The sequence below is a fragment of the Meleagris gallopavo genome, chromosome 3 (assembly GCF_000146605.3).
Source record: "Meleagris gallopavo isolate NT-WF06-2002-E0010 breed Aviagen turkey brand Nicholas breeding stock chromosome 3, Turkey_5.1, whole genome shotgun sequence".
NCBI classification, from domain to species: Eukaryota; Metazoa; Chordata; class Aves; order Galliformes; family Phasianidae; genus Meleagris; species Meleagris gallopavo.
In genome coordinates, this window is record NC_015013.2 from 49,433,046 (window position 1) to 49,459,157 (window position 26,112).

General features: G+C 41.3%; 1 protein-coding gene across 2 annotated transcripts in view; it reads right to left on the bottom strand.

Annotated features, from left to right (window-relative positions):
• Positions 1–26,112, bottom strand: part of LOC100542367 (BTB/POZ domain-containing protein KCTD1) — a 62,714-nt gene that overhangs the window by 6,105 nt on the left and 30,497 nt on the right. Inside the window, exons 1-2 of one of the 2 annotated variants that reach the window (XM_003205010.4) lie at positions 23,046–23,306; positions 22,395–22,573 (exon numbers count right to left, since the gene is read on the bottom strand). In XM_003205010.4, the coding sequence (XP_003205058.2) occupies positions 22,395–22,573; positions 23,046–23,060 (194 nt within the window). In that variant the 5' untranslated portion in view covers positions 23,061–23,306. Of the gene's footprint in view, positions 1–22,394; positions 22,574–23,045; positions 23,307–26,112 lie in introns of those variants that run through there. The other variant, XM_019613991.2, reaches the window with a different exon arrangement.

The window sequence follows — 26,112 nt, forward strand, 5'->3', positions numbered from 1 at the left end:
TTTCAGATGGGGAACAGCAAATTCCAGCTTCATGGCCTCTAGGGCAAGGCCTGTGATAATTGAGTGCCCAAATCTGGTGGCATGACCTAAGATGAATTTACTGCACCTGCCAGGAGAGAAGACAGAATTGAAAGAGGCACAGCAGCAAACTGTGTCCTGCCTCATTCTGCACACTGGGTAATATTTGAGACCCTCTCCTCTCTGTCACTCTTTATTCTGCTTGGTCTCATGCTGAAATTATAAATGCTTAAGTGACACCAGGCTGCAGGCATGAGATAGGACTGTGAAGGCATGTTTCACTTACCAAGAAAAACTGGAAGATGTTTTTCCTCATCTCTTTCTAGACAACTTCAGCTGATGATTGACAAAGATAAATTTGTTTTTTTCACTGCCAAACACATAAGAGCTGAATGGATTTCCAAACAGCAAAGTATTTTGAAGGATGCTTGCAAAATAAAGTGATAATCATATGGAGATCTAACCAAATACCAAGGGTAAAGGATGAAAAACTGTAGTCCATTTACAAGGCAACATACTTCTAAAATGTTAATTAAAACTAACAGGCTGGAATTTTCTGTATATAAGGAAAATTAATGTCCCATGGGTTGAAAGTGCAACCTCCAGTGGGTAATAATTAACGGTGATGGCTTTAAGTATCATAATCCACTGACAGAAATCGAATGCTTCAAGCGTTGAAAATATAACCAGTGTAAAACTCAGCTCTCATCAGAGAACTGGGTTTTACTTTAAGGACAGCAGCCACAAAGCTGGTCCTGTGGGGGAGAAAACAAAGGTATGCTGAGGAGACCAATGCTTTACTTCTATAAAATACTGCATGGACCCTTGTTCCCACAGCCCAGTGCTCGCAAAACAGCATTTCTACAATAAAAAGCAAGGGAAGGTGACACCACTTACAGGATTTCTCAAATTCTTCAGAAATGAGTCCCTTTTGTCAAATATAAAAATACACTCAGTCTGCAGCGAGGCTGTTATACACAGCTTAAGTGTTTATAGCCTTGCTCTCTGAACATACAAATACTTACATATATTGTTATACACAAAAAGAGTCCTTTCTTTAGTATATTCTACCTTGGTTGAGAACTTGGGAAAGAAGCAATAACTCCTTGCGCAAAGCCCTTTCAGTGGTCTGGCAGAGATGCATGGGCACACCATCAGTGGTGTCATGGCTCCCAGTCCAGAGACCCACTGAGCTCTGATACCAAGGGGCAAAGTACTCATGGAAACACATTTCTCTTCTTTAAATAAAGGATTGCATGGCAGAGAATTTAAAAAGAAAAAGAAAAAAAAAAGAAGAGAGAGAGAGAGAAAAAGAAAGTATTTCAGTTGATGCTTTACCTGGTTGGGGCCACAGAGACAAAATGAACACAGGTTTTCCTATCTCCTCATTACATTTACGTGGCTAATGCAAATGCTTATTTAAGACTCCAGGGTGTGCAGACAGTGAGTTTGAAGAGGCTTTTATTTTTTTTTCTTCTTAGTCCACATTGTCCTTATTAATTTCTTTTCATTTTCTTTCGCTGAGCGCTCAAAGGCAATTTGCATAAGAGTCCATTATAAATTAGATCTGTTTAATGGTTTGCTCATCTCATGGCTATTTAATTTTACTTCCTTATATGTCTAAATTACATAATATTGCACTCTCCCCTAGAAGCTAGTACATTTGAGGAGGTGGCCACACCAGGGAGAAATGCTGTGCTAGCCAAGCGCAGACTGACTACATTTCTATTCATGTCTCAGAGGACCACACTAGCAGTCACTACCTGCCCATCTTTTTCTGAACACCTCATGTCACTTGGATCCCTGGTGACTGAATACCCAGCAACCTTCCCAGCTCTGCATAACAAAAGTTGCCTCATAAGCATGACAGAAGAAAGTAACTTTGCAATTTTCACTAACACATACATTATGAAAACCATAATTTAACCAAACGTGTTGTTGTAATCTCTTGTTCTCAGTGCTGTTATAATTTGCTCTTATCTCTTCCCCCTTCTATTTAATTTCAGGTTTCATGTCCAGGAGTCTCAGGAATTCCTTGGCACAGACAGTTCCTATGTTATTAGAAGAGTCATGAATACAATGATTGCAACGCAAAAGTAACTGGGGAAAAGTATATTGAAACCAAAAATCTGATTAAACCTTCTATAGAAAAGGTATTAATACAGGAGCCAAAGCAGACCAGGTAAGAAGGATGTACAGGAGGAAACATCAAAACACCAGGTCTTATGAGATTTAAGAGAAAATGTTACTTGGCATTTTAAAGAACAGATAAATCCTAGATACTGAGTGGAAGTGAGGTTGGAAACCCTTCTGGAAACATTTGCTGAAGATTAAAGAAAACAATCATTTACATGGAGACCACTTCAAATGTCTTATTGTTATCCGAGCAAGGAGGCAAAAGAGAGGGTAAGGACAAGTGCAAGGGGCTTGTACAACACTTGGAAGAAATTGAGATAGGGAGGTGGTGAATAGCCTTAAATGAAGAGTAAAGCACATGAGGAACAGATGGATTGAGATGATGAGTGAGGTGGTATCATGAAGGAAAACATCACAGACAAAGTAATGAAGTGTGGGATTTGCTGTGACCCACGTGATCAGTGGCAGCAGCAGAAGCAGAAATGAAAGCAAACAGATATATATCATAAAAGAACCAGCAGTCACTGGGTCTAACCCACATGGACAAATGGACATTAACTGGAAGAGAATAAATTGCTCAACACCATGCAGTCATGCTGCAGGAATGTGACTTCCACAAGAGTCAGCTGCAACTTTCTATTCCACAGATGAGTGTGGAGATGCTGGGGTATGCACCTGAGCAACACCTTGCAAAAGGGACATGTGGGTTACAGGAGACGTGATGGTGAACTAAACTATGGATGGCAAAGGCCCCAGAAGACAAAAGCGCCAGCCTTATCTGTTTGTCTGAAAAGGAAGTTTTCCCAAGAAAAATGAAAGCCTCTATTTTCCTCAATAAGCTGGCTATCTAGAAATTGAGGAGGTTCAGGCAGAAGTAAAAATTATCCTCCAAAATACAACTTGTACAGCAAGTCCCTCTGTATTTTAAGTACAAGGTAATAGGCTCAGGGTGCTCAATGTCCAACAGAAATAGGTTAAATAATTTGGCTCTGACACAGCCTCTTCCTAGGATGCTCAGGAGTATCACCCATCCAGAGCCAAGCATCTCTTGTAGAAATGCTGATGTTTTAGAAAGGAAGGGGATAAATAATTGGCTGGGATATCAGGGGCTATTACTCGTGACCAGAAGATGATACATTCGAGCAGATGGAAATCATACCCCATACCGCATGGCTGTGGCCAGGGTGAGGCCAACAGACCGACATCCCTGGAGTGTGGGTGATGGGCCAGGAGTTTCTGTTTACCAGATACTTTCTCCCTCTGCTTTGCAGATCTCAGCTTCTGGTATACCAAGGAGATGCAGACAGATAAGAGAAACAGGCTGCAACCCAAATATGCACTTTTTCACACAAGGTGAGGCAAGTAAGTGCTTTAAAAGTGCTTTCTATACCATAGCAGCCAAACTGACAAGCTTTAGATATGGCTGAGTGAGGTCCCCCAGCTGAGACCCTTGCCACATGATCCCCAGCACTTTTGGCAAGGTGAGGTTCCTCCTTCTGACAGACACCAAAGTGGCTGATATTCCCCAAAACATCGCATCCATCACCAACCCTCTCGTTCTGCTTGCTTCCAGCCACTGAGCAATTCCCCAAGCCCTTTTTGCTACAACAACAGACCTCCTCCCCAATAAACCTCAGCCGTGCAAGTCCCATATAGGTTGTCCCTAGTCTTCTATCTACAACACAGCACTGCAGTTCCCTAGATCTACTGCAGAGGAGACTGCAAGTTTTGAAGCCCACATCTCCTACAGTGCTCGATATCTTGCAAATAAGTCCTGGAAAACTTCTCAGTTTTCCATTGCGTATCAAAACCACTTTTCCTAAAATCACTTAAGCCAATGAAATGTTAAATCAATTATTCACGCAAACACTTTCTCCATCTCTCTTTTTTGTAACCAAGTTTTCTTGGCAATGATAACATTTCACAGAAAAATTAACAAATATTCTCTTTGCTTGCCAAGATAATTTTACTAAGCTCGAATCCGATTTCATTGAGGTACGTTATTTATGTTTTATCTTGAGGGAAGCTGCCTATTAAGTTACTAGCAACCGTGTCCTTTTGCTTATGATACGGTTATTACCAAGTTATCAGGAGTACCTTAAGTTATTAGGGTGCAATGGCAAATTAAGTACTTTGCGTCATAATTAGCTAATAACTTTTGAATTATATTTTAATCATGTTTAAGATGGCCAGGTTTGCTGTGAGCAGAGATAATGGAGGATAGGAGCAGAACTGGAGTGTTTATCATTCAATACCAAAAGCCAGAAAACAGCTAAACTGGTGAAGGCACAACATCCCAAAGGCCATGATGATAAGGGTACTCAGAAGGCTGAACCCCTTCCCAGTCAGCAAAGTACTGAAGCAGAACTTATATCTTGGGAGCATGTTTAGGGAAAAAAGCAACAAACCCATTAGCTCCAACCTACTCTCCTCTGAACCTGTCAATTTTTCTTAAAGATGTTTTGGCAGTCTTCACAGCCCTATCAAGAAACCCCATAAACTTTGATTACACAGAGAGATTACACTTAAAAAAAAATGAGGAAAACTATGAGAGACATTTCCCTTTCAAAAATGTGGGTGCTAAGGGGGGGAAAGCACCAGTATCCAGCCTTCTCAGAATGGGAGAAATTCTTTGATGGATTCCTTTGTACATCAAATCTGCCCCTCAGCTGTCATGATATTTCACTGAAACCTCTCCTAGCTCCCAGTATTTCCTCTGAACACTGAAGAATGCTCAGCATTAAATTTTCACATACACATCACTGGAAATTAAGAAACACAGATTCTCCACAAAAAACATTTTCTCTTTGAAAAGTATCAACAAAATGATACTCTGGAGACCCTAGTTAGGCATGCATACACTATGTAGGAAGCACCACGATATTGCCAGCTCTGCCCCTATTCAGCGGGTTATTTTGGGAAGCAGGCATCACACTTTGCAAGCTGGCCATCCCAGCCCCTGCAAAGGACAATCACTGCCATGAAACTGTAACAAATTAAGCTTTCCAAGGGCTTCACAACTCTGCCTACTTTGTTACAAACCCCAGCTCTGATGTTTTGCTAACTGTTGCTTCCTCCAATAGGATGGACAATATACTTCCATAGGCAAGATAAGAAAGTGCATGCCCTACTATTTGCAGGAATTGCACAAGTTCCTTCTGCACTGGTGCCCATGAAGACAAGAGTGTATGTCCAGACTGCATGTCACACTGGGAGATGGTGAGGACTGCTTGAGAGAGAGGCCTCTTCTGCAGTGAAGCCTAAGTAACAGAATCTCATTAATGAATAAAAGTCAAAGTGCTTCTGAAACCTTTAGCTGTTAATTACAAGCCTGTGCTGGAATAAAGTATTCCCACATGCACTCGTTCCTCTTCTCTCAACAAACACCTGTGGGACTTGCATAGTTTGTATCACCCTCCTCGGGTACAGTTCACCCAAATGACAACAGCTTGTTCAGCAAAAGCCTGTAGGCCAGATAAACAAGCTTCAGCTCTTCAGCTCAAAACAAGCATCACAAGTTAAGATGTCAGACACTGGAAATGCTTCTGCAACTTTAATTTGCAAACTGCTCTCATATGAGACCTCTTCAGGATTGGTCTATCATGACATACAGCCTTCCTCCAGCATCCTCTGTAACCCCTGGGCAGCATATGAGCCAGGGCTGCACATTGTAGGGGACTGCAGCCCACAGGACCCCTGCTTGAGCTGCTGGAGGAGCAGAAGGAGGTCATATTTTGTGAACTTCTCTGCTGTCAGACACGGGGGCTGGTTTGCAGAAGCTCTGAGAACTTATATCATCAGTCGTGCTGACCACAGCAAGGTGCTGCATGACCCAAGTGCTATGAGAGCTTGGGGAGCAGTGGCCACAAAGTCACAGCACAATCCTAGTCACAACTTTCATGTCACACCACCTCAGTCCTTTTCACATCAAGTCTCTGCCTTCAAACAAACTGCCAGGAGAGAAGCAAGAAGGCAACAGGCTAAGGAAAGCTGCAAGAAAGCATGTAGGAATGATTTCTCAGAACAGGACATGAATAATGTGCAGGAAATATGGCCCAAGGACAGTGCCTAACTGTGAGGATGAACAGGAGATGTTGATGCGCTGCTCATTAACCAAGAATCATACTGAGTGCATACACCATGAAGATGATAAACTAAGGTTGCCCTGGTAGCCCTAATGGATTTATTTTCCTAAAAAACTGGCCTTAATTGCACTGAGAAAAGCAGCAAGGCCAACTACACAGTAACACATTTATGTCTCTTGAGCATTTGTGTTCTGCTTTACCATGTAAAGTGGTACTATGTTCCTCCACCTGGACTGAGCATGGTACTTCCAGGTTAACAGCTCAGATTACAAATTCCTTGAGAAAAGCAATCCAGACAGCATGTGAGCATGCACAGTAGAGGCGAGGAAGGTGTGGACATACAGAATTTACTATGAGAACACAGGGCCATGCACTGCTATTGTTCTGATTAGCTTATATGCATTACAATTGCATTGCACTGATTCCTAGTGTGGACACCCATGTGCTTACACAGAGATACAAGTTTATGCCTGCCTAATTTATTCTCATACATTTACATGTTTAACTGCTTCCACACTAGAGGTCGAAATGATGTAAGCATTTCAGTAACTAGGAAAATCACACTATTAACCAAATCAGTTGATACAAAACCTGCATGCTAATCAGTTAAGAGGACAGGAAAGTCCACTTCAGATAGCTTAGACAGTGGCTCTGAGCAATAAAAAATGCTTAATGCATAGGTTAGAAATGCCAAAGCCACACCTGAATACTCTACTGGTGGTGGGGGTGTTAAAAAGCACACAGATAACATTACCTCCATTGACAAACTTTATATGTACAAAACAGAGGCTTTATTGTTTATTAAATTAGATGCTGTCATGGTGTAATAATCCCTGCAGCCATATCAAACCCAACAGTATGCAAGATGTATTTCTGTGGAGGAGGCAAAGAGGGAAGAAAAGAAAAGAACGGAGATACAGTACAGAAGCAATACAACCCTATAAATAGGGACATGAGAAATAATTAGTCAACACGTGAAAACAACATAATTTCAGCTGACAAAACCCTCAGAAATATCACACATCAAAACAAAATGTCATATCACAATGCTTTCAAAGCAGGAGAGCCAGGATGCAATTCAGCTGCCAAATTGCAGGTTCCTGGTGCCACTTGGGATGCTCAAGGGCATCTCTGGGATCCCTGGAGACTGGGAAAAGCACAGGGAAGTCTGACAGGAACCATACATGGTTGCTGGGTGCTAGCTGCCCACATGAAGGCAAGAGTTTCCTGCCCACAGGAGGATCAGACCTTACTGGTAGAAACCAGCAGACCCCAACAGTCAAAATTTCCTTGTGGCAATACCAGGTTGATAATAAACAAGACACTGCTTTCCTGGAAAGCTGAGAACTGGTTTTAAACAAGCAGCTAGATGTTGCCTGTGGAGTAATCTACTGCATGAATCTATAGATTTTCATTGTTTAGTACACTAATTTGAAACCTTTCTTCAAAAAGACAGAATGGCATTAACTACAGTTGGATTAAAAAAAGAGATGTGGGGAGAAGGCATCACCTAAGAGACATTTCCGTACTGTATCTGCCCTTGTCTCGGGACACTGATACAGCTGCATCACTCTCCTTGCAGCTTGTACTAATGACTGCAACTCAAAAAAACTGAACAACCAACATGGGTTATGTGTCCACAAGGCTGCAAGTCCGTAACTAACAACATGGAAAACACCTAACAATGTAGTTAGAAAAAATCCCAAATCTCAAAGTATCATTTTGAAGAATAACATCAGTTTCAGTACAAGCATTTTCAAGGACAAACCATTCCAAAATGTTCTCTTCCTCTCTGTGCTCCCTGGAAATAAAACATGTTACAACAACCTTGCATTAGCCCCTCCACTTGTGTAGCTACTTAATACTGATATTTTTTGCCCTATTCTTGAATGTAATAAAATTTTAATTTAGCAGAAATCCAGGTGTTTTGTTAGACTTCTGATTTTTTTTCTCTTGCATCACCACAGGGCATAGATATAATTGTTTTCTACTATCTTTAGAGGAGATCTACAGAACTACATTATCGAAAGGTGCAGAAGCCCAAAAATAGTTTGGGATAATCAAAAGCTTTGCTTTTTCATCAAAGCTCTCCACCGCCATCGCTCCAGAAGCTGCTGGGGCTGCAATAAACGGTTTGAGGCCATGTGAAGGTAAAGATCATTTTCCACATCTTTCTGAAAGCTTACTTTTCTTAGAGTTCAAAGGAAGGCAGAAGCCAATTAGCACAATCTGTTGATGATAACGTCCTTCAAAACAAGCAACGCCAACTATGAATCAAGACCATCAAACTGTACTCTCTTGCTAACGACCAAGTCCAATAAAGTCTGTATTTGCATTAGCCGCGCAGACCTCAATGAGGGAAACCTACAGTGCTGTTCTTTACCACCCACTTTTGCAGCAGCAGTGCCAACACTCACAAAGGTGATTTGTGACAGAGTCTGCTGCCTCTGAGTGACATCAACCCATACTGAGCTGCTTTGATGTTCAGACCCCAAGCAGGGACACGTCCCTGCTGTGAGGAGGAAAGAGCTCTGCCACATCTGCAGTGGGGATGGCTTGTAGGGATCAGGGAGAAGTGCTGCACGATGGCTTGTCAGGAGGAAGGAGTATTTCTCCACTGTGCTTCAAGGACTGGTTGATCCCTGTGGGACATCCTCTGCTAAACAACTCCAAGTGGTGCAGGAACCGCTACTGTGTCACTGCAGATGGCAGCTCCAGCTTCTCCATAGCATCAAAGTCAGCCAAGACATGCCAGCTCCGTACAGTCTGAGAACGCAGGCAGAGTTAAATCCTCCATCTCACTCTGGGAGCACACTGCTGGCTTATAATTTATTATCATTGGACACACAGAGAAGACAAACAAGGGATTCTGCTTTGACCTGTGGAATAGGAACGTTGTGAGGTGTGGAGCCCATAATGACCGCAGGGACTGGCTCTGCCCGTGCCGCCCCATAAACGTTTTGTTACTACAACACGACAACATCAGCACAGCGATGAGGAAAATAAACCCTCTGTGCTGTGATGGATGTGCTGTCATTTTGTACATACATTTAGTCAGCAATGTACTGCAAGAGACTTGACCTTTACTGGCACTGGGTTTCACTGGCCCTGTTTTTCCAGACCCCACCCTGTTTATTTTGTTCTGTGCACAGCCTCCCCAGTGGTAGCAGCCTGCAAAGAGACTCAGGCATGCAACTCGAGGGGCAGAGCCCTTCCTGCAGTGCCTCACAGCAGGGCAGAACGCAGGACCATGGACTCCTGGCACAGGCCTTCCTGTAGGGAGCAGCCTGGATCACACAGTGCTGCTGTCCTTCCGCAATTTGGGATGGGACTGGAAACAACATGGCCAATTTGATTCTACAAATGAAAATCGTCCCACTGGCTCTGTGATTTTGGCATGGCACAGATGCCTGGAATGTGTTCTCCATCATTTCCTATGACCTTTCATATTTTCAGGCTCTATCAGTAAAAACAAGGAAGGACTCACACCTCTTGCATAGCTAGCTATTTCACATTTTCATAGGTAATACTGTGACCTAGATGGAAGCTAACTGCAATGGAAAGTTGCAGCCCTACCAGCTGTTTCTATTTTCAAACCAACGCTTGACACACATCCTTTTCACCTCTCCTTTTGTTAAGCCTACCAAAGAGACACATGAAACACACCTGATTAGGGCTGTTATTGCTATGTCTGAAGTGAAGAATTAGAGGCTCACCTGGAACCAGACCTCTGCAGCTCAGAGAGCAGCATCCACTCAGTCACGGGGAGCTGTGCCATTAATCCAAAGGGGAAAGGGGAGAGCGCAATTGTAGCTCTGCTGATGAGTTTATCTGGGTTAGCTACTAAGCAGGGAAAGGCCAGTATGAAAGGCATGGCCCAGGGCCCGGCTTTATGAGACAACAATATTAGAAGCTGGAAAAATGAGAATGCCTGACAAAAAGCAGAGCATCCAAATAGGCATTAGCCACTGAAAAGCAGCAGCTTTTCTCTTCATCCTTTTCCATGAGATCAGTCTTCCACAGCAAAAGCAAGCAGGGAAGCATCTTTCCTGCTACCATTGCTCAGGCTACTCCACCTATAACAACATGTTAGCAAGACTTAAGAAAAATCCATTTTAAAATAAGACACTGGGAGCCAATCACGATTGACAGCAAATGACTTGAAAATCTAAGAGATGAAAACCAATACAAAATACCTCTATGAAAAATAACCATCTGCCTTTCAAATGCTAGCCGGTGACTTCAGTCATGCAGCTGTATCAGCAACACTTGGAGAACAAGCAAATTGTCTTGTTACTTCAAATGGAACTTGTGCTGCTCCATGTGACAAGCTCCAAGTATAAAATTAAAAAATAGTTTTTTTAAATTCTGCAATTATACTGCTACTAAACCAGAATAAGCAGCAAAAGTGAATAAACAATAGGTTTTCAGGCTGGAGAAATTACCATCACGGTGTTATCTAATCTCTCCCCAGAAGTCAAGAATTATGACTAAGCCCTTCCAACACAGATACAGCCCGAAATTCTATGTCAGAAGTATGTCCAATTGCATTTGGCAACCCTTACTCAAGAGAGAAGCTGAATATAATTGGATGAATATTTGAAGTTTTCATTATTCATGTAGGAAGGCTAGGTAAAAAGTGTTTTGCAGTCCCAAGACACTCGAGGGTGTGTGTTATTGGGTAATAACCAATTAGGAATGTTGACAGCACTCTGCCTTTAGGATCACTGTGGCCAGCAATGTACCTGGGTGGATGTTGTGCAAAAGCACACACCCGTTGCCTACTGCTCAGTTTATTTAAGCAAACCTTTCACCGAAGGAAATGGAAGACACCCTGAAGGATGTAAGATTGATGGGTCAGCTGCATTCTGGAAAACTTTTTCTTTCCCCTCCCCGTTGCATCTGACCTCCAAAAATATCTTTTTTTGATTATTGGTACTACTGATTACTGGAAATGAATCTCATGGCATTCTGTCTTTTATTTCATATGATCTAACAAAGTGCTTATTATTAGCAGTAAGGAAACACTGACTGCAAAAAATTCAGCTGCTAAACATGGAATCTGGTAAAACACACCAGTCTGCAGTAAACACTGCAAACTCAGAACAGCTAAAAGCAAAGATCTTCCTGTCATGTTTATTTTTCAAAGAAAAACATACAAATAATTACTAGAGGCATGCAAAACATTTTAAAAATGCCAATATTTAAAAAGTAACAGTTGTGACACACTCACAAGAACCTGAAGTTCAGCACCAATTTAGCTCATGATAGTCAGTCTCACCCATTGACAACCTGACAAAACAAGAATAGAATGCACTGACAGTGCACCAAACACTCTTTTTTTTTTTCTTTCCTCCCTTACGTTATCACTGTGATGCAAAAAAATCCCCCCAAAATCAGAAAGTTTGTATTCTGATCTAAAACAGAGCAATTATTGTAAGAGATGCCCAGTAGGACTTTCCTACCTACACAAGAAGCATTCCAAACTTTTCCTGAACAATTTGTTTGTGTCTCAAATATGTATAATATGAAATCCATTTGTTATAAAGAGGAACATATCAGTTTTGTTGCAGCTCTCATTTTCTGGCTCGCATCATATTTAGCCTGTCCTGTGGCATTGACTGTACCACAGATGCTTCTCTGAATTCCCTGAACGCTGCCTCGCTCCCTCCCCATGTATCACCCAGATGATGATGTTTTGATGAAGCATTGCACACGGGCCCTCAAGATAATGGATTCAATGGGATACACTTAAAAGATCATTTTTCTCCTTTGTTATTGACTGCATGCACTGCTCTAAGACAGGAAGGGCTTTCATTTTTTATGCAAGCCATGAGGCCCCCAGGGCCCTCTGAACTGTTTAAGAAGAATCAATTTTGAGGTGGGCAAGAGGGGCCGGTGAAGCTCCATTTTGGGAGGCCTCCCCTCAGATCGCTTACAAGTTTGGGCAATCTGGGAGCATCTCCAGTCCTGCTGTGCTCTGGCATGGCACTGCTTCCCACTCTTGAAGGTCTGTGGTTAGCATTGGCTCACAGCTGTAATTTATAGCATGCATATGGGCAACAAAATAAGCAAAAAAAGTTCCACAGAAGCAAAATAATCACCACTAATGGAGATAAACAGCAATATTGCTGCTAAGCAAAGCAGTCCTTGGCACTGTGTAGCAGCAGGAAACCATTACCTCGTGACAAGGTTTTAATACCCTGACATTGTTGCAATTACACCCAGGCAACCTAACAAAACAAATTCACTGTATGGCAGAAAATATTTCCAATTCAATGTTGCAACGTTTATTTTTTTAATTACAGCACAAAGAATACTTTTGGGGCGTGGAAGAACGTAATCTATCATTTGCTCTGAAGTGACACACTTATGGGAAATGCTCTATACTATAACTTTCTATGCCACAAGTAGTAACTACGAGCAATGTCTTAGGCAAGGAGCAGAGAGCTTGGGTGCGGTGCTGGGAGATGCTTCTTATCCCTCCATCTCCCTCCCCGCCAGCTGGAGCCGAAGGCAAGCCTCATTTTGCTGCACTGGGACATTCGTCACTCCTCTCGTTTTATGCGTGTCCCACAGCTCCCTACCTGCAATGCACCTTGCACAAGAAGGGCTTTAACAGTTTGGATACAGGCTGCGCAAGAGCACAAATACAAATTTTAATTAAAAGGAATGGCATTTTAATAGGTCACTTAAAGAACAATTATGCCTACCATTTGACTGACAGACAAGTCACATTTTAACATGAAAACCCACTGAGGTCGAGGAAGTAGAATTAATCTTTGTCTTTATAAATTGATGAACTACTGAAGTATGCTCCCGCTGCATTTAATATTGCTTTGGTCTGCCATCTCATGTAAAAAAATGTATCTGTATCTTTCTATTACCCTTTCCTTCCACTTCTTTTACATCCTCACAAAGTTGATTCACAAAAACTGAGTTGCCAGTGTTGCTCTCCTTTTACTGAGTGCCTGTACTGCAAAACGCAGTGGTGCATAGAAATACAGAAGATCGGTCTGCAGTAATTAGCTTGGGTACCCGAGGCAGCTCAGCTGAGTTAGCTGGAAGCAGGATAAACGAGTCCAGGAAGAATGTTGTACCATACTGCTTTGAGTCTCCACTGACCATGCTGCACAGCAGGACTGGCTGCAAAGGTGACCACTGCGTTCCTAAATTCCCTTCAAAGCAGACCACAAGAATCAGTTCCAAGCTCAGCTTAAACGCCTTCAAACTGTTATAGGAGCCCCTCACATCTCACATCTTGAGGCAAGCAGAAAGTGCCTCAAAAAAGCCTGGAGAATTGTCCAAATGAAGTCCAGAGACAACGGTGCCGGGTCTAACACACACACCACAGCTGGTAATACATTATTCTGATTACCAATTCAAAGATTCAATGGAAGAGATCAATATCAATGTGTCTCACAGCATCCTCTGAACTGCTGTTACTACAAGCGAAAGCATTATATGAGATAGCCATAAAATATGCTGGCTGTTTAAGTCCTCTCAGGAAGCTCATCATTAACAGAAGCCAGAGACCCAAGGGTGCATGGAGAGTAATGGACAAGAAGCAAACGATGTGCCTTGATCTGATCAGGTCAAGATCAGTTTTGACCTTTGTGAGCTTCAATTCCTTCTGACAGAGACAGAAAAATGTAGGTGAAGAAGAAGTGACACAAAAGCAAGGAGGGAATTCAGGTGACAAAGTTAGGCTCAGTGCTCGGAGCTGAAAAGGGATTGAAGATGCAGCTGAAGAGACTGCAACATACTGAAAGCTAAAGACTGAGAGGAAATAAAGACTGAGAATGAATGACAAAGGAGAACTAAATCTCGTCAGATGACAGGTGTCTGGTTATGACACACCTGCATTTGAATACACTCTAAACCAGCTAAGTTAGAGGGCATGCTCTCGTAACAGGAACAGGTGACAACCCCCAGGCCAACACAGTTTAATGCATAACCCTTGTTTGTGTTAGAAAGAATGCAGATAACCTAAACAGTTTTCCCAAATTTCTATACAAACATATCCCCAAATGGCAAACAGGCTTGTATACATGAAATCCATCAGGAAAGTTGACTGTTACCAGAAAGAAATAAGACGGAAATCAGAATCTATGTCCTAAAGCTCCAAACCCAATAGGTGGCTTGGTGTTGATGGTGAAACTGGAAGCCAAAAGTTTACTTCAGCAGTTACCTACCTACCTATATGAGACACAATTTGCTTAGCAACTGCACTGCAATTTATGAAAGACCAATGAAGCACACATCACTTATGCAGGAGCAGGATCTGAATCTAATGCTAACAGAGAGGTTCCTGAGTGCAAGAATTGGGTACAGCAAAAGACAAAGCAAAGCAGTGAGCCTTAAGGCTGTTACTGAGATCTAGACCCAACCAGAATGACCAATAAGCCAAATCCTTCACTGCCAAGCAGGAAGCAGCCACCTCAGTTTCTAATGGGCTTGTCCTTATCAGAAAAGCACAACCCACAGACTCAGCACTCTTTTATTTTTCCGGAGAATTTTCTTGGCTATTTCAAATGAGAAATACTGCTTGGATGCCTTTAGGCTGGTTTATGAAGCCATGCTACTGAGCACAGAAGTCCAAATGCTACAACAAACTGCTCCTCACTAAACATTTCCAATCATGGAGCTAGTATCAAGTCTTGGCAAAGAGAAGATTTCTCAATGTACAGACCCTACAAAAGTAGTTACTGACATCCCTCCTCTTTTTGATTGCCATCTCGATCCAAACCATGCGACCTCACATAGGCCTACTGGTAAACAGACCTCTGAACCCTGCTGACAATATGGATTCCAACCTTCTTTTCTCTCAAGACAGAGATCTGCTGACTCAGAGGACTACTAGCCTCAGAAATAAGGGGACAAAACATTTCGCTTTGTAACACTCCTGAATATACAGATTTATTATCCTGAATATTTCCATCTGCACTACCATACTCATGCAGCCATGGATAAAAGCATGAACCCTGCAATACGAAGTTCATACATTTACTTCTTATCAGTCTCCATGTGCCCACTATCCACTATCTTGATTTCACTATTCTATTAGATATTTGAGTACACAAGCATATAACAAGTAGAAAACACCATTTTTAATCGACCAAACAACTAATATATCAAAACAATTTTAGTAACACTTAAAACATAAAGACATGAGCTCGATGGTTCAGTGATTACTCACTACCAGCTACTGACCACACAATATGAAAACCTGCTAAACTGATGACACTGTTTCTTTCACCCAGTCACTAGCCACAAGCAAAAGCAATGACTTGCTGACCTTGCAAGGCAAACATAGTACAGGACTAAGATTCAGAAAATATTCACTCCTACCAAGGTGACAGTGATGTCTGACCCGTGGTGATCATTAATTGAGACAAAGTGAGGTCAATATGTATCTTGAGCTCAATATATGCACCTAGAGATACAATTAATCTTCAACCAGAAAATACCCCTCTGAGCTCTTTATTGACAGACGTGTGTTACAAAAGATTTCTCTTCACAATATCAGTTGCGAAAATACTATAAATTTCTTGAAATAGGCATGGAATACACTATCATTCACTGTTCTATTTTCCCCCAGATTTGTATAGTTGGTTACAGCGACCAGAACAAAGCACAGACCAGCAGCCTAGGAGTAAGAAACAGCAGATGACAGCACAAAAGTTTTAAACAATGTTGGACTAACTGTACTCCATATGGTCTTTCTGAATCAGCATTTCATTTTTTACTGATACACGCTCCTGATGATTCCAACATCGTCAGCTGTTTCTAGCACAGCTTCTGGTATCTATAAACATTTACACATAGAGTTAGCAATCTTTCACACTTTCAATCATCATCCCAAAGCATTTTACAAATTGCTTTTTTTGTTAACTTTGACAGGAAGCAACAAAACCTCAAAGTTAAGTCAATTATCTTGGGCCACAGAACAAGTCAGTGATGGTCTCAACGTATTTTCATATCCCAAACTTTTTCACTTACCACAATATCATACAGCTATCAAAGGATAAAATATAAAAGGTGAGTAACTAGATGAGCAAGCCAGGCTAGATAACAAAAATGAAACTGAGCCAATACCTACCTTTTCTATCCATATCTTTCTAGGAATGTTACAAAATACTAAAAAAAAAAAAAAAAAAAAATGCTGCCTGGACCACTCGAATCAAGGAAACTGCCTGAGCTAGTGCATAACTATGTTCAAAGCTCTTCAGGGAGTTGGCTCTTTACAGCCTGCAGAAGCAAGAAAACTGTACAAGATCTTTAGTATGGTGATTTAAGAAGTATTAGCTCACCAGCTTTGATGATGCTACTCTAGAAAGATCACCAAATAGTTCCATTGATACAGATACTTCTTCAAAGAAGATGAACACAAATAAGAGGACTGGAAGAAGGACGTAATAATTCCCATTCTATTAGCATTTCCATAAAAACAGAAAAACAGCAAAAAGCAAATAAACAAACAAACAAAAAGCACATAATTAGAAGATTTTGTATTTATTGTTTTTGAACTACTAGCATCATGTGACAATAGTTTGAAAGGTACCATCCAAGGTGAGTAGGAAATGGGTAGCACAACTACTCTCGTGACGGTGTTGCAGAGGCAGTGCTATGCAAAGTGTGAAACAGCCCCACCACAACAAACCTCCTATCTAAAAAGAAGCCTCCAGCATGGTGCTGCAAACTGCAGAAGTATGTACTCAGGGCAAAGACAGTGTCTTCTTCTGTGAACAGTATTCAGACAGCAGAATCTGCCAAAGCTCTGAAACAAGTGAACAGTGTTGTCAAGAGTATATCACTGGAGGTCCATATGTAACCTATGGGATAGGTTACATATCTACCTAAGGATAGATAAGCCCTGTTCCCAACCTGCCAGTAAAGGCCAAGGACAGTCTGGGCATTCTCCTAAGTAATTTTGTGCTACTGATGCAAAAGAAACTCTCACCAACCAAAAAAAAAGTCAGTGTCCTAACTAGATCCAGGTGTGTGAAATTTAATTTCCCTGAGGGCTGAGAGGGAAGATTGGGTAAGAAAACTGGGACATGAATGGATTGGTTAATATGAAAACCTGAAATAGCCCTGGGCAGAAATTTGGAAGAATTGTGAAATGCTATTCAAGAAGAACCCACCTTCATATGCAGGGAGTAACTCAAGATGGGAGATGTAGCAATGCAAACAGATGCCCCAACAGATTGTAGAAGGAAAAAATATATAATGCTTTTAATGAAATCTTTCAACTCTACAGTGAGAATACAGGATGTGGCAATTTGATGTTTTGGAATTATGCAAAGGTTTGTACTGTGTGACTTGGACAGTACTAAGTAGAATTTCATATGCTTTGAACTTGTAATAGACCACACTGCTGATACAGTCGATAGCAGATATCAGAGAGCTGATTCCCATACGATCAAAGTCAAACATTTTTCCATTTAGTCGTGACAGTTGTTTGACTTTGTCTTAGCCTGGTGCACAACACCTTTTGGTACTTACCATACAGACAGCATAAAAGCTTAGAGGTGTAGAAATGCCATCTCCAAGCAAAGGGTTTGATCTTATGCAAGATGATAATGCACTAAGAGAAGGTGACTAAGCTGCTTAAGTTCAACAATCAGAACTAACAGGCTTGTGCTTCCTCTGCTCATAATCAGATCTCTACTAAAACCTCAACCTGGTTTTCTCAGACTCCTTGGTGACCATGAGAAAGGGTACCCATCTTCTCCAGAATAAAAACCATGAGGCTTACTCTGGGCTGTCGAAAACAGACTAATTTCTGAAAAACTTCCTTTGCAAAAAAAAAAGCAATTAAAAACACAAATAAAACGGTGCACCCAAATTCTTAATAGATAACAGTGTGTTATGAAATATCCTGCACAATCTAGTTCAAAACAAACAAATTCCAAAACCACAGGACTCCTCACAGAGTACAAACAGCATTGTTTGGTTTGCTCACATAGATATATGCATAACCATTGGTTAACAACTGAGGAACAGTCTGCACATAGGAGAATGCATCACAACTTACCGTCTTCTTGGTGGGAGGTGCACAAAAGGACATCTGTCCCTGCACAAGCATTAAAAGAAAACTACTTTTTTTTTTCCAGCAAACTGACCTTACATTAGGTCCTATTGGCAAACACACTGATTCCAATTGCCTCTTCATGAAGCTTAGCTCTGGCAAATTGTGTTATTCAGCTGCATGAGATCACGTCTGAGGCATGCTCTCACTGATGTCTTGGGAGATCCTGAAGCCTGCTGATGCAATGCAATGATCATATGGGATCTTCCTTGTGAGGACAGCAGGAATATAAGCTGGGATCCCCTAAATTCTATACTGCTGATTTTTATTTTTTTTAATGAAATGTAAGCATTATTTCAGCTTCAGAAATTTTCATTCCAGGCTTACTCAGTTCAAACCAGCACAAGATAAGCTGCTTGTCTGCTGAATTGCTTCATGGTACTAGCCTTTGACCAGAATTCAATTAGGCCTCAATTCCTTGTGTTCTTTGTATGAACATTTGAGGGAAGCCCACAGTGGTCTTTCCATAGGAAGGGACAGAGACAGCATCAGCAGCAAGATGCTTTTCTAATCTTTCCTAGGTTCTCTTTGGAGGAAAGGATAGATATCTGTCAGTACGAATTTTACATACCAAATTATAAATTGCTTTCAGGGATCTAACAAAAGAATTATGGAAAATGTAACCTGCAAACTGCAAAACTTTACCTGGTACTAGTTAAGGAACCCTTTCCAATTCCCATTGTATTGTTCAAGAAGAAGAGAATGGAGAGGAACAAGATCAGTTGTTATTAAATCCAAAAGATGAAGGAACAATACACGCTCCCAAGCAAAGTGCTCTATCAGGATGGGTCTCCTCCACACTGGCAAGTCATAGTGACTCCAAAACTGCTGCTTTGGATATCACCCTTTCAATCTTACAAAGAAAGATGACTCTGGTACCTGGCCCACAGATGAAAGGTTCATTTTAGGCTTCTGGCCCTTAGACTACATGTAATACGAGTCAGGAGCCTAATGACTTTCGTGTCTCAACCTGTTAGATGCTGGAGCCTGCAACCTATGCTTTGACTCATCCCTGGAGCAGTACTCTTTCAGGCAAGATAATCAAGACCTTATTCTTGAAGCAATACTTCATGTGACAGTGAGCCTCAGGAGGCTTCAACTCACCCAAAAAAGATCTGTGAGACCCTGCCATAGTTTTGATCTCATTCACAAATGTGATATTGGTAGAAAAAGAAAACATTAAACAAAGTTGACCAAAACTTTGGACTAGAGTAACTCAGTGCTAAAAAAGTCTGCTGAATACAGACTGACCAGGTCAGGCTCTGAGGAACAATCTGTACTAAGGTCCAAACATTACTGGGTAATTAGCATCTATAACTCACCATACACACACGTGCACAACGCTGGAAATAAATTGTTAAGATCTCATAGGCAAAAAACAAACTACAGTACCGTGATTGCCAGCTTATTGCTTTATGCCACTGTCTTGACATCCAAACGAGTTTAGTAATTGTTCTTTTGAAGCTGATGTTAACTGATGTTAAAAAAGAAATATCTCAAGTTCTGGAAGTAGCTGGGAATTCCAGAATCTAATAGCTGTGCTGGAATTATTCACTCATCAAGGGGTTCAAAAGACACTTTCTGTCAGAACTGAGACATAAATGCATGTCAGAACGACTTGAAACAGAATGACTATAACTTAGAGTTTGGATTTTCTATACATTATGTTTGAAGAGCTTTAAAATGTTTAATTTATTAAACTGACTTTGATACTAGAGGCAGAGCTCCCACTTTAAAGTGTTACAATAACTCAACTGAATGTAGAATGCATTAAGTTTAAATTCCACTGCCATTAAACACTTAGGAAATATACTTCAGTTTCTTCACTGAAAAAGAAATACGCTGTCCTGGTGAATTCAACATGGAAACAGAAGCTGCACGCATTAATAGCAACAGCCTCTCCTGCTGCACTGCAAGAAGGCATACAAAGCAAGAAGGCATTTCCCAACTGTCAGACACTGTCACTACCCCAGCTACAGAGGAAATGCTAGATAATAACCAATCCTAGAAGCTGAACACAACCAGGTCCTAAGAAAAATTCTTGATGTGGGTGGGTTCCATTTTCGAAGAACAGTTTGAGTTTTTCCAGACATTGCTTCAATCTCTTAAGGCAGGCCTGTGGTCTGGCAATGCTTCTATTACTTCTCTCTGCCTGGCCTTCCTTGAAGAAGTGTCAAAAGAAAGGCCATGTGTCCAGCTGTTTCTCTTTCACATGCTTTTATTTACATTCTCTTCCTGTCACTGTCAGGTCTTAGTGTTAGAAGCTCTCCTCCAGTCCTACTTAAAACTATGCTGACAATGCTGCAGAGGCAGTAGTAGCAGTGAAAACTACTCTTAGAACAAAACTATACTCCGTGAAGTGCACCTTATGCCCTTTGAAAAGGCAAGTTAGTGTTGTGGGATCAGGAAACTCATGAAATTATTCCCCACAACCCAGTAAAAAAGAGCTGATGGAAACAAAAGCTTAGCAAGACAAAAGAAATTATCTAAATAAATGCTTCAGCTGTGAATTGCTGTTACTAAAATAGCTCAAAATAATGAGCAAAGGTGACACTGGAGATCAGTCATGTGATAGGACAATAATTAATAGAGGGAATTGCTCGTGAAGCAGAAAAGGAGAATTGGCTTGCTTGAATTGCAGTAAGGATCTTTCTGTCTTTCTGGGTCCTTGCTAAATGAACCACTTAACTGAGATTCAACTAGAGTGACAGGATGCCACCAAGACATCCTATCATGGACTAGCATGAGTACTTCCATTTACTGTAAGATTCTCTTTAATTTCTTTAGGTCTCAAAACAAGAATTAAAAGTCTCATTGTGATGTAGAATGCCATTTAAATCATTTATGTGATCATCATTCAAAAAAAAGCGATCTCAGTGCTAATAAGGTGACAATGCTGCCAAATGCCTATGGCCAAGGATCTGATAGATTGCACTGCTCTTCTCCCACTAATCCCCCATGCACTAATCCATCTGTCCCGTTAGACTGAGCCACCTCTCTGCAGAAGTCACACATCAAGGGGGCATTGGGACCCCTTTGGGTCTTCTGCTCCTATGAACCCATAGACCTACGCTGACTATACTATGCAGAGCTTCTTTCTCAGCAGTGCAGAGCTGAGAAAGAGGAGTACAAGTGGGTGGGGAGAAAGGGAAGTTGTGGCTTAAAATTCTTCCACCCCTACTCATATGCTGGTGAGGAAAGACCATGAAGGTAAAAGTTTTCCTTCTATAGTAGGTATAGGCTAATGCTGCAGACACAATCAACCTCTGATAGCCACTTTTAGAATTACAATATCCTGCCATGTTTATCTGCCACCACAACTATGAAATGTTCCCACACTATATGTTCAGTGAACCCATTTTCTTAAAACTGCACTTCTATTACATCTACTCTATATACATACAACCCTTTACTCATGCATTCAAAAGCTTTCTAATTGCTTAATTCCATTAAGTTACCAAAGCCACATATTTTCCATTCACAAGATATATAAAGTGAGAATGTGAGAATTAAGAGTCTAATTATTTGAAAAGTCCTAAGATGCTATAAAAAGTATGAAGTTAATGCTGTCCTATGTTTTGTTACACCTAACCTCATGTGACACATCTAAGAGTATACTTTGACAGTACAGGAAAAAAGGTCTCCAAAAGACCGAAAAAAAAAAAAAAAGTTAAAGGTTGAAAAAAAAGTGAGAAAAAACAAATATCCCAACACCCCCAACTTTGGACTTAAATGCAGTATTTGTACAGCTTTTGATTGTAATAAACCACAGAATGGATGCCACTGCAATGGATGGCAAAAAAACTATGGTAGAAAGTCAATGTTCTTTACTTTGTTATGGTATGTAAACACAGGGATCTGCAAAGATGCCATTTGCCTGAAACACAGTGGATCAGAGAAAGAAAAGTCAGTCTCTAACCTCCTATGAACAAAGAAACCTAATTTCATTTCGAAACAAAAGGAACTAAATTTATCGCTCTAAGACAGCCCCAGGACGTCCAAGCATGAAATTGAAGAAAAGGAGTTGCCAAAGACATGCAGAACAATCTTTTTAAAGTTACCTGGAATCAGGATATTTTGTAAGCGTGGCCAAGCTGCTGGTATACATGTGCCCACCCACATCAATGTGAACTGGTGCGTTGGATTTTGTGAGTTGTGCTGGAGTGGGGATGCCTTGATTGTTCAATGGAGATGCAGGGGATCTAGTGATCAGAGGTCTTGACATATTGGGCCGACTGTCCTGTGAAGAGATAGACCCGGGTTAATGATCTTCTTGAAAACCTCGCAGAAACCCACAGTCTCCAGTCAACAGCACTGTCTTGTAGCCTCAGCTTACCATTTTCATCTTATTAAAGCACAGATAAATCTTTGGCAGTTTTTAAAATCAATCCATCTGTAAGAGTCTTAACTGGCTGCGTTTCAAAGAGGTAAAGCATGGCAAAATGCAGTGACCGAGCCCACAAAGTAGAAATCACGTTTGATACAGCAAGTTCCTCCTGAACACTGCTCATGACAGACAACCCATACAGACAAGAGAAAGAAGCTCATTCTCGTATTTCAGAGCTGATAAAGTCTCTGACAAAAGCACCACGAGCCGCAGACAGAAAGACTAAGAACAATTACTATTTTCTTTAATTAAAACCCACAGGTAGAATTTATGTTCCTTCCCAAGCCCTCAGTCATTGCTATGCAGTCAGAAGAGAAATACGAACCCTCAACTCCTCCATTCTGCACACTCTTCTCTCGAATTTCCAACTCACATAGCACGGAAACAGAAGCAGAAACACCTGGACTAGTCAACTGTTCACGCACTGCACACCGCTGGACATCGGCAGCCTTTGAGAAAGACATCTTCCATTTAAAAGTTACACGGATGGCGAGAGCTGCCTCTGCGTGCCCCACATAGGCGGCGGGTCTGAGTGGCTTCCCCGAGCAGGCGGGCTCCCCGAGTGGAGCGGGAGCTGATGCTGATGAAACCAACTTTTAGTCACAAAGGCAGGGATGTAATGCCAGCAAGCAGCGTGCTCCTCGTCTGCGCGCCCGGCGGGGTGGGGCAGGGCAGAGCCATTTGCCCGAGCCAGTAAGGCAGGCTGTATTCAAAGCTGGGGATTAAAATAGAAATGCGTTCGAGAGCGGTTTTGGGACGACCGCGCTTTCTGCTGAAGGAAAGCTCCACACTGGTGGAATCTTATAGAGATGCCCTGAGAAATAAAAGCCCTTGCAAATTACGCAGTTTTACATTTAAAAGGTAAGCAAAGCAGTGAGAAGTCAGATACACTTCATCACAAAACTCTCTTTGTTCTTTCAACACGTCTTTTAGCTGCAAAACCTAATGGCTTCTTTGTAAACATCTCGCAGAGCTGGGTACTAAGCCTCGCCGAAGCAGAGTTACGGGGAATTTGGACTGGCGAAGCCCTTCGCTGTTGAAAACATGTATGTTTTTCATGGCTGTTAAAGATTCAAACCATAAAGGCAACGTGAGCCAGGTAAACGTCTAACCGAAATGATTTACAGGCCAGCGTTGCACAATAAATCCAAGTAATACGTAACAAAAGGCATCTATAAACCACAAGGTACTTAACTAATTTTCTTTCATATACAAAAGCAAGCTTTGGTCAAATACTGATAAAAATGAAGAAGACGAAGAAAAACGCCTAGTCTAGATGTTGGAGTCGGGGGGAGTGCTGCTTGTTTTGCTTTTTTTTCCCCCCCTGTTTCTACATAAGCAGAAGTTAATATAAATTTGCAGAAATACCACTCTTAATTACTACAATTGCTTGAGGAGGTGCCTGCAGCACAATGAAGACAAGTCCAGACAAAATACGGTACACACGCTATGCAAAACTAATGTCTGCTATAAATGCTATGTGGTACAACCACCACCCAAGATGTTACTGATCTGCAGCAAGGTACTTAGCAAAATAATGAAGAAAAAATTAAAAATGATGACTGGAAAAGTGGAAATAAGAAGGCAAGAAATGATACTGACTGAGGATAAAAGTGTGCACAGTGGGGTATGGAACACATTCCAGTGCTCAAAAGCGGGCAAGCAATTTGAAGAGCCAACAAAGAAAGCTGAGACTAAAAAGAAAAATAAATTCTGTAACTTGTATGGAATAGACAGCGTTACTCCCCTTACTAGGATTCTCGCTGTCAGAAAAACACAGCCCTGTAACAATTTAGCAGACCGCAGCACTGTGGAGTCTGTAGTAGTTTTTCAATTGGACACATTCTCCTGTATATCCTGCCCAGGGCTGCTCGGGAGAAAATGAACAGATTTTCAGGGTTAATATTGTAGTTAGGCTGGGACTTCATTCAGCAGAGCTGTGATAATGCTGGGCATATGAAACAGGAGGAAAAGGCATGGGATAAACATCACCGCAAGTATGGGAAATAGCTCAAAAGACTGTGGGCATTTCACAAGAGAAAAAAAAAAGGTAAGAAAACAGAACTGGTTTCCAAAAGTGAGACATAACCAAGCAGCCCTGTACACAGTTTACCCATTAAAAATCCCAATAAATAAATATCTAGAACTATATTAAAACCATTGCTATTTTATTTCGCCCTCCTCCTTTTCAACATTCCCCCTTCAAGCTAACTGCATCATTCTGCCTCAAGAAACAATGCTCGAGTGTTCAACATTTAGATACTAAATACAATAATCTAATGCTGCTCCAGCCCTAGCTTACAAAGATGAAACTCATTCACTACTCCTTTGGCGACCACTGTGAAATTATGCAGTGGTAGCTCTGCTATTCCACTACTTCTATCCAGCTGCCCTTAAGAAATTGATGCAGAAATGGGATTCAGAGAACCGAGTGATTAAAAAACAGCTTCTCTGTGTGGCACATCCCGCCAGCATAGCAGAGAAGATCATTGTTCAACACGCACGGTGTTAGACCACTCTGCTTAACAGATTGGAGTTAAATTGTTGTATTAGTTCAGCTATGGAGACAGTGAGTTAGGAAGATAGTCTCCCTGCAAAAACATCCAAAACTATCACAAACATGAATTGAGCAAGCTTAATAGAAAAAAGTGGTTACAGTTAAGGCACTACTGGTAAATTAAACTTCCACTAACCTGACGTAATTACAAATACCATTCCTTAGAAACAATTAGAGGAATGAAGGGAGCTGTAGAAACCAAACTCAGCAGGATCCAACCGATTACAAGCTACTTAAAACAGCTGGTGACAAGAACAACTAAAAGGCTCCTCGGCAGCCTGCTTTGGTGTGCTCTGTCTCACGTAGGTCCCTGTGCCCAGGAAGGGTTTGTAATTCAACCATGGCTGCTCCCACATGGGAGGGAGATTATGGAGGTGGTTTTCTGCCTTGGGAAATGCACTGACTTCATTCATGAGTGGGACACAAAGCACAGACAGTATCTGTGCTGGCTATAGGATCAGTAACCTTCCTGTTCTGCTAGCAGTTCACTTTTCCACTTGGTATCTTTCCTTTACAAATATTTCAATATTTATCCTATGAAAAAATTAAATAAGAACAGGAAATCCCAGGTTTCACAACACTTCCCGTGGACTGAAATACTTGAGATACTTTGTGAAATATCTATCTATCATTATTAAATACTCCAGTATTTTGATCCCAACAATTTTTCAAATTAATGAGTTCCGATTTCAAACAAACTTATTGCTCAAACTACATACTCAAAAGAGCTACTAAAAGCTATATACTGGGCAGGTTAAAGATATTTAAGTCTTACAAGACGCTGCAGTTTTGGTTCAGCACGCAAAAGTACTTCCCTACTAGAAAAACAATTTGG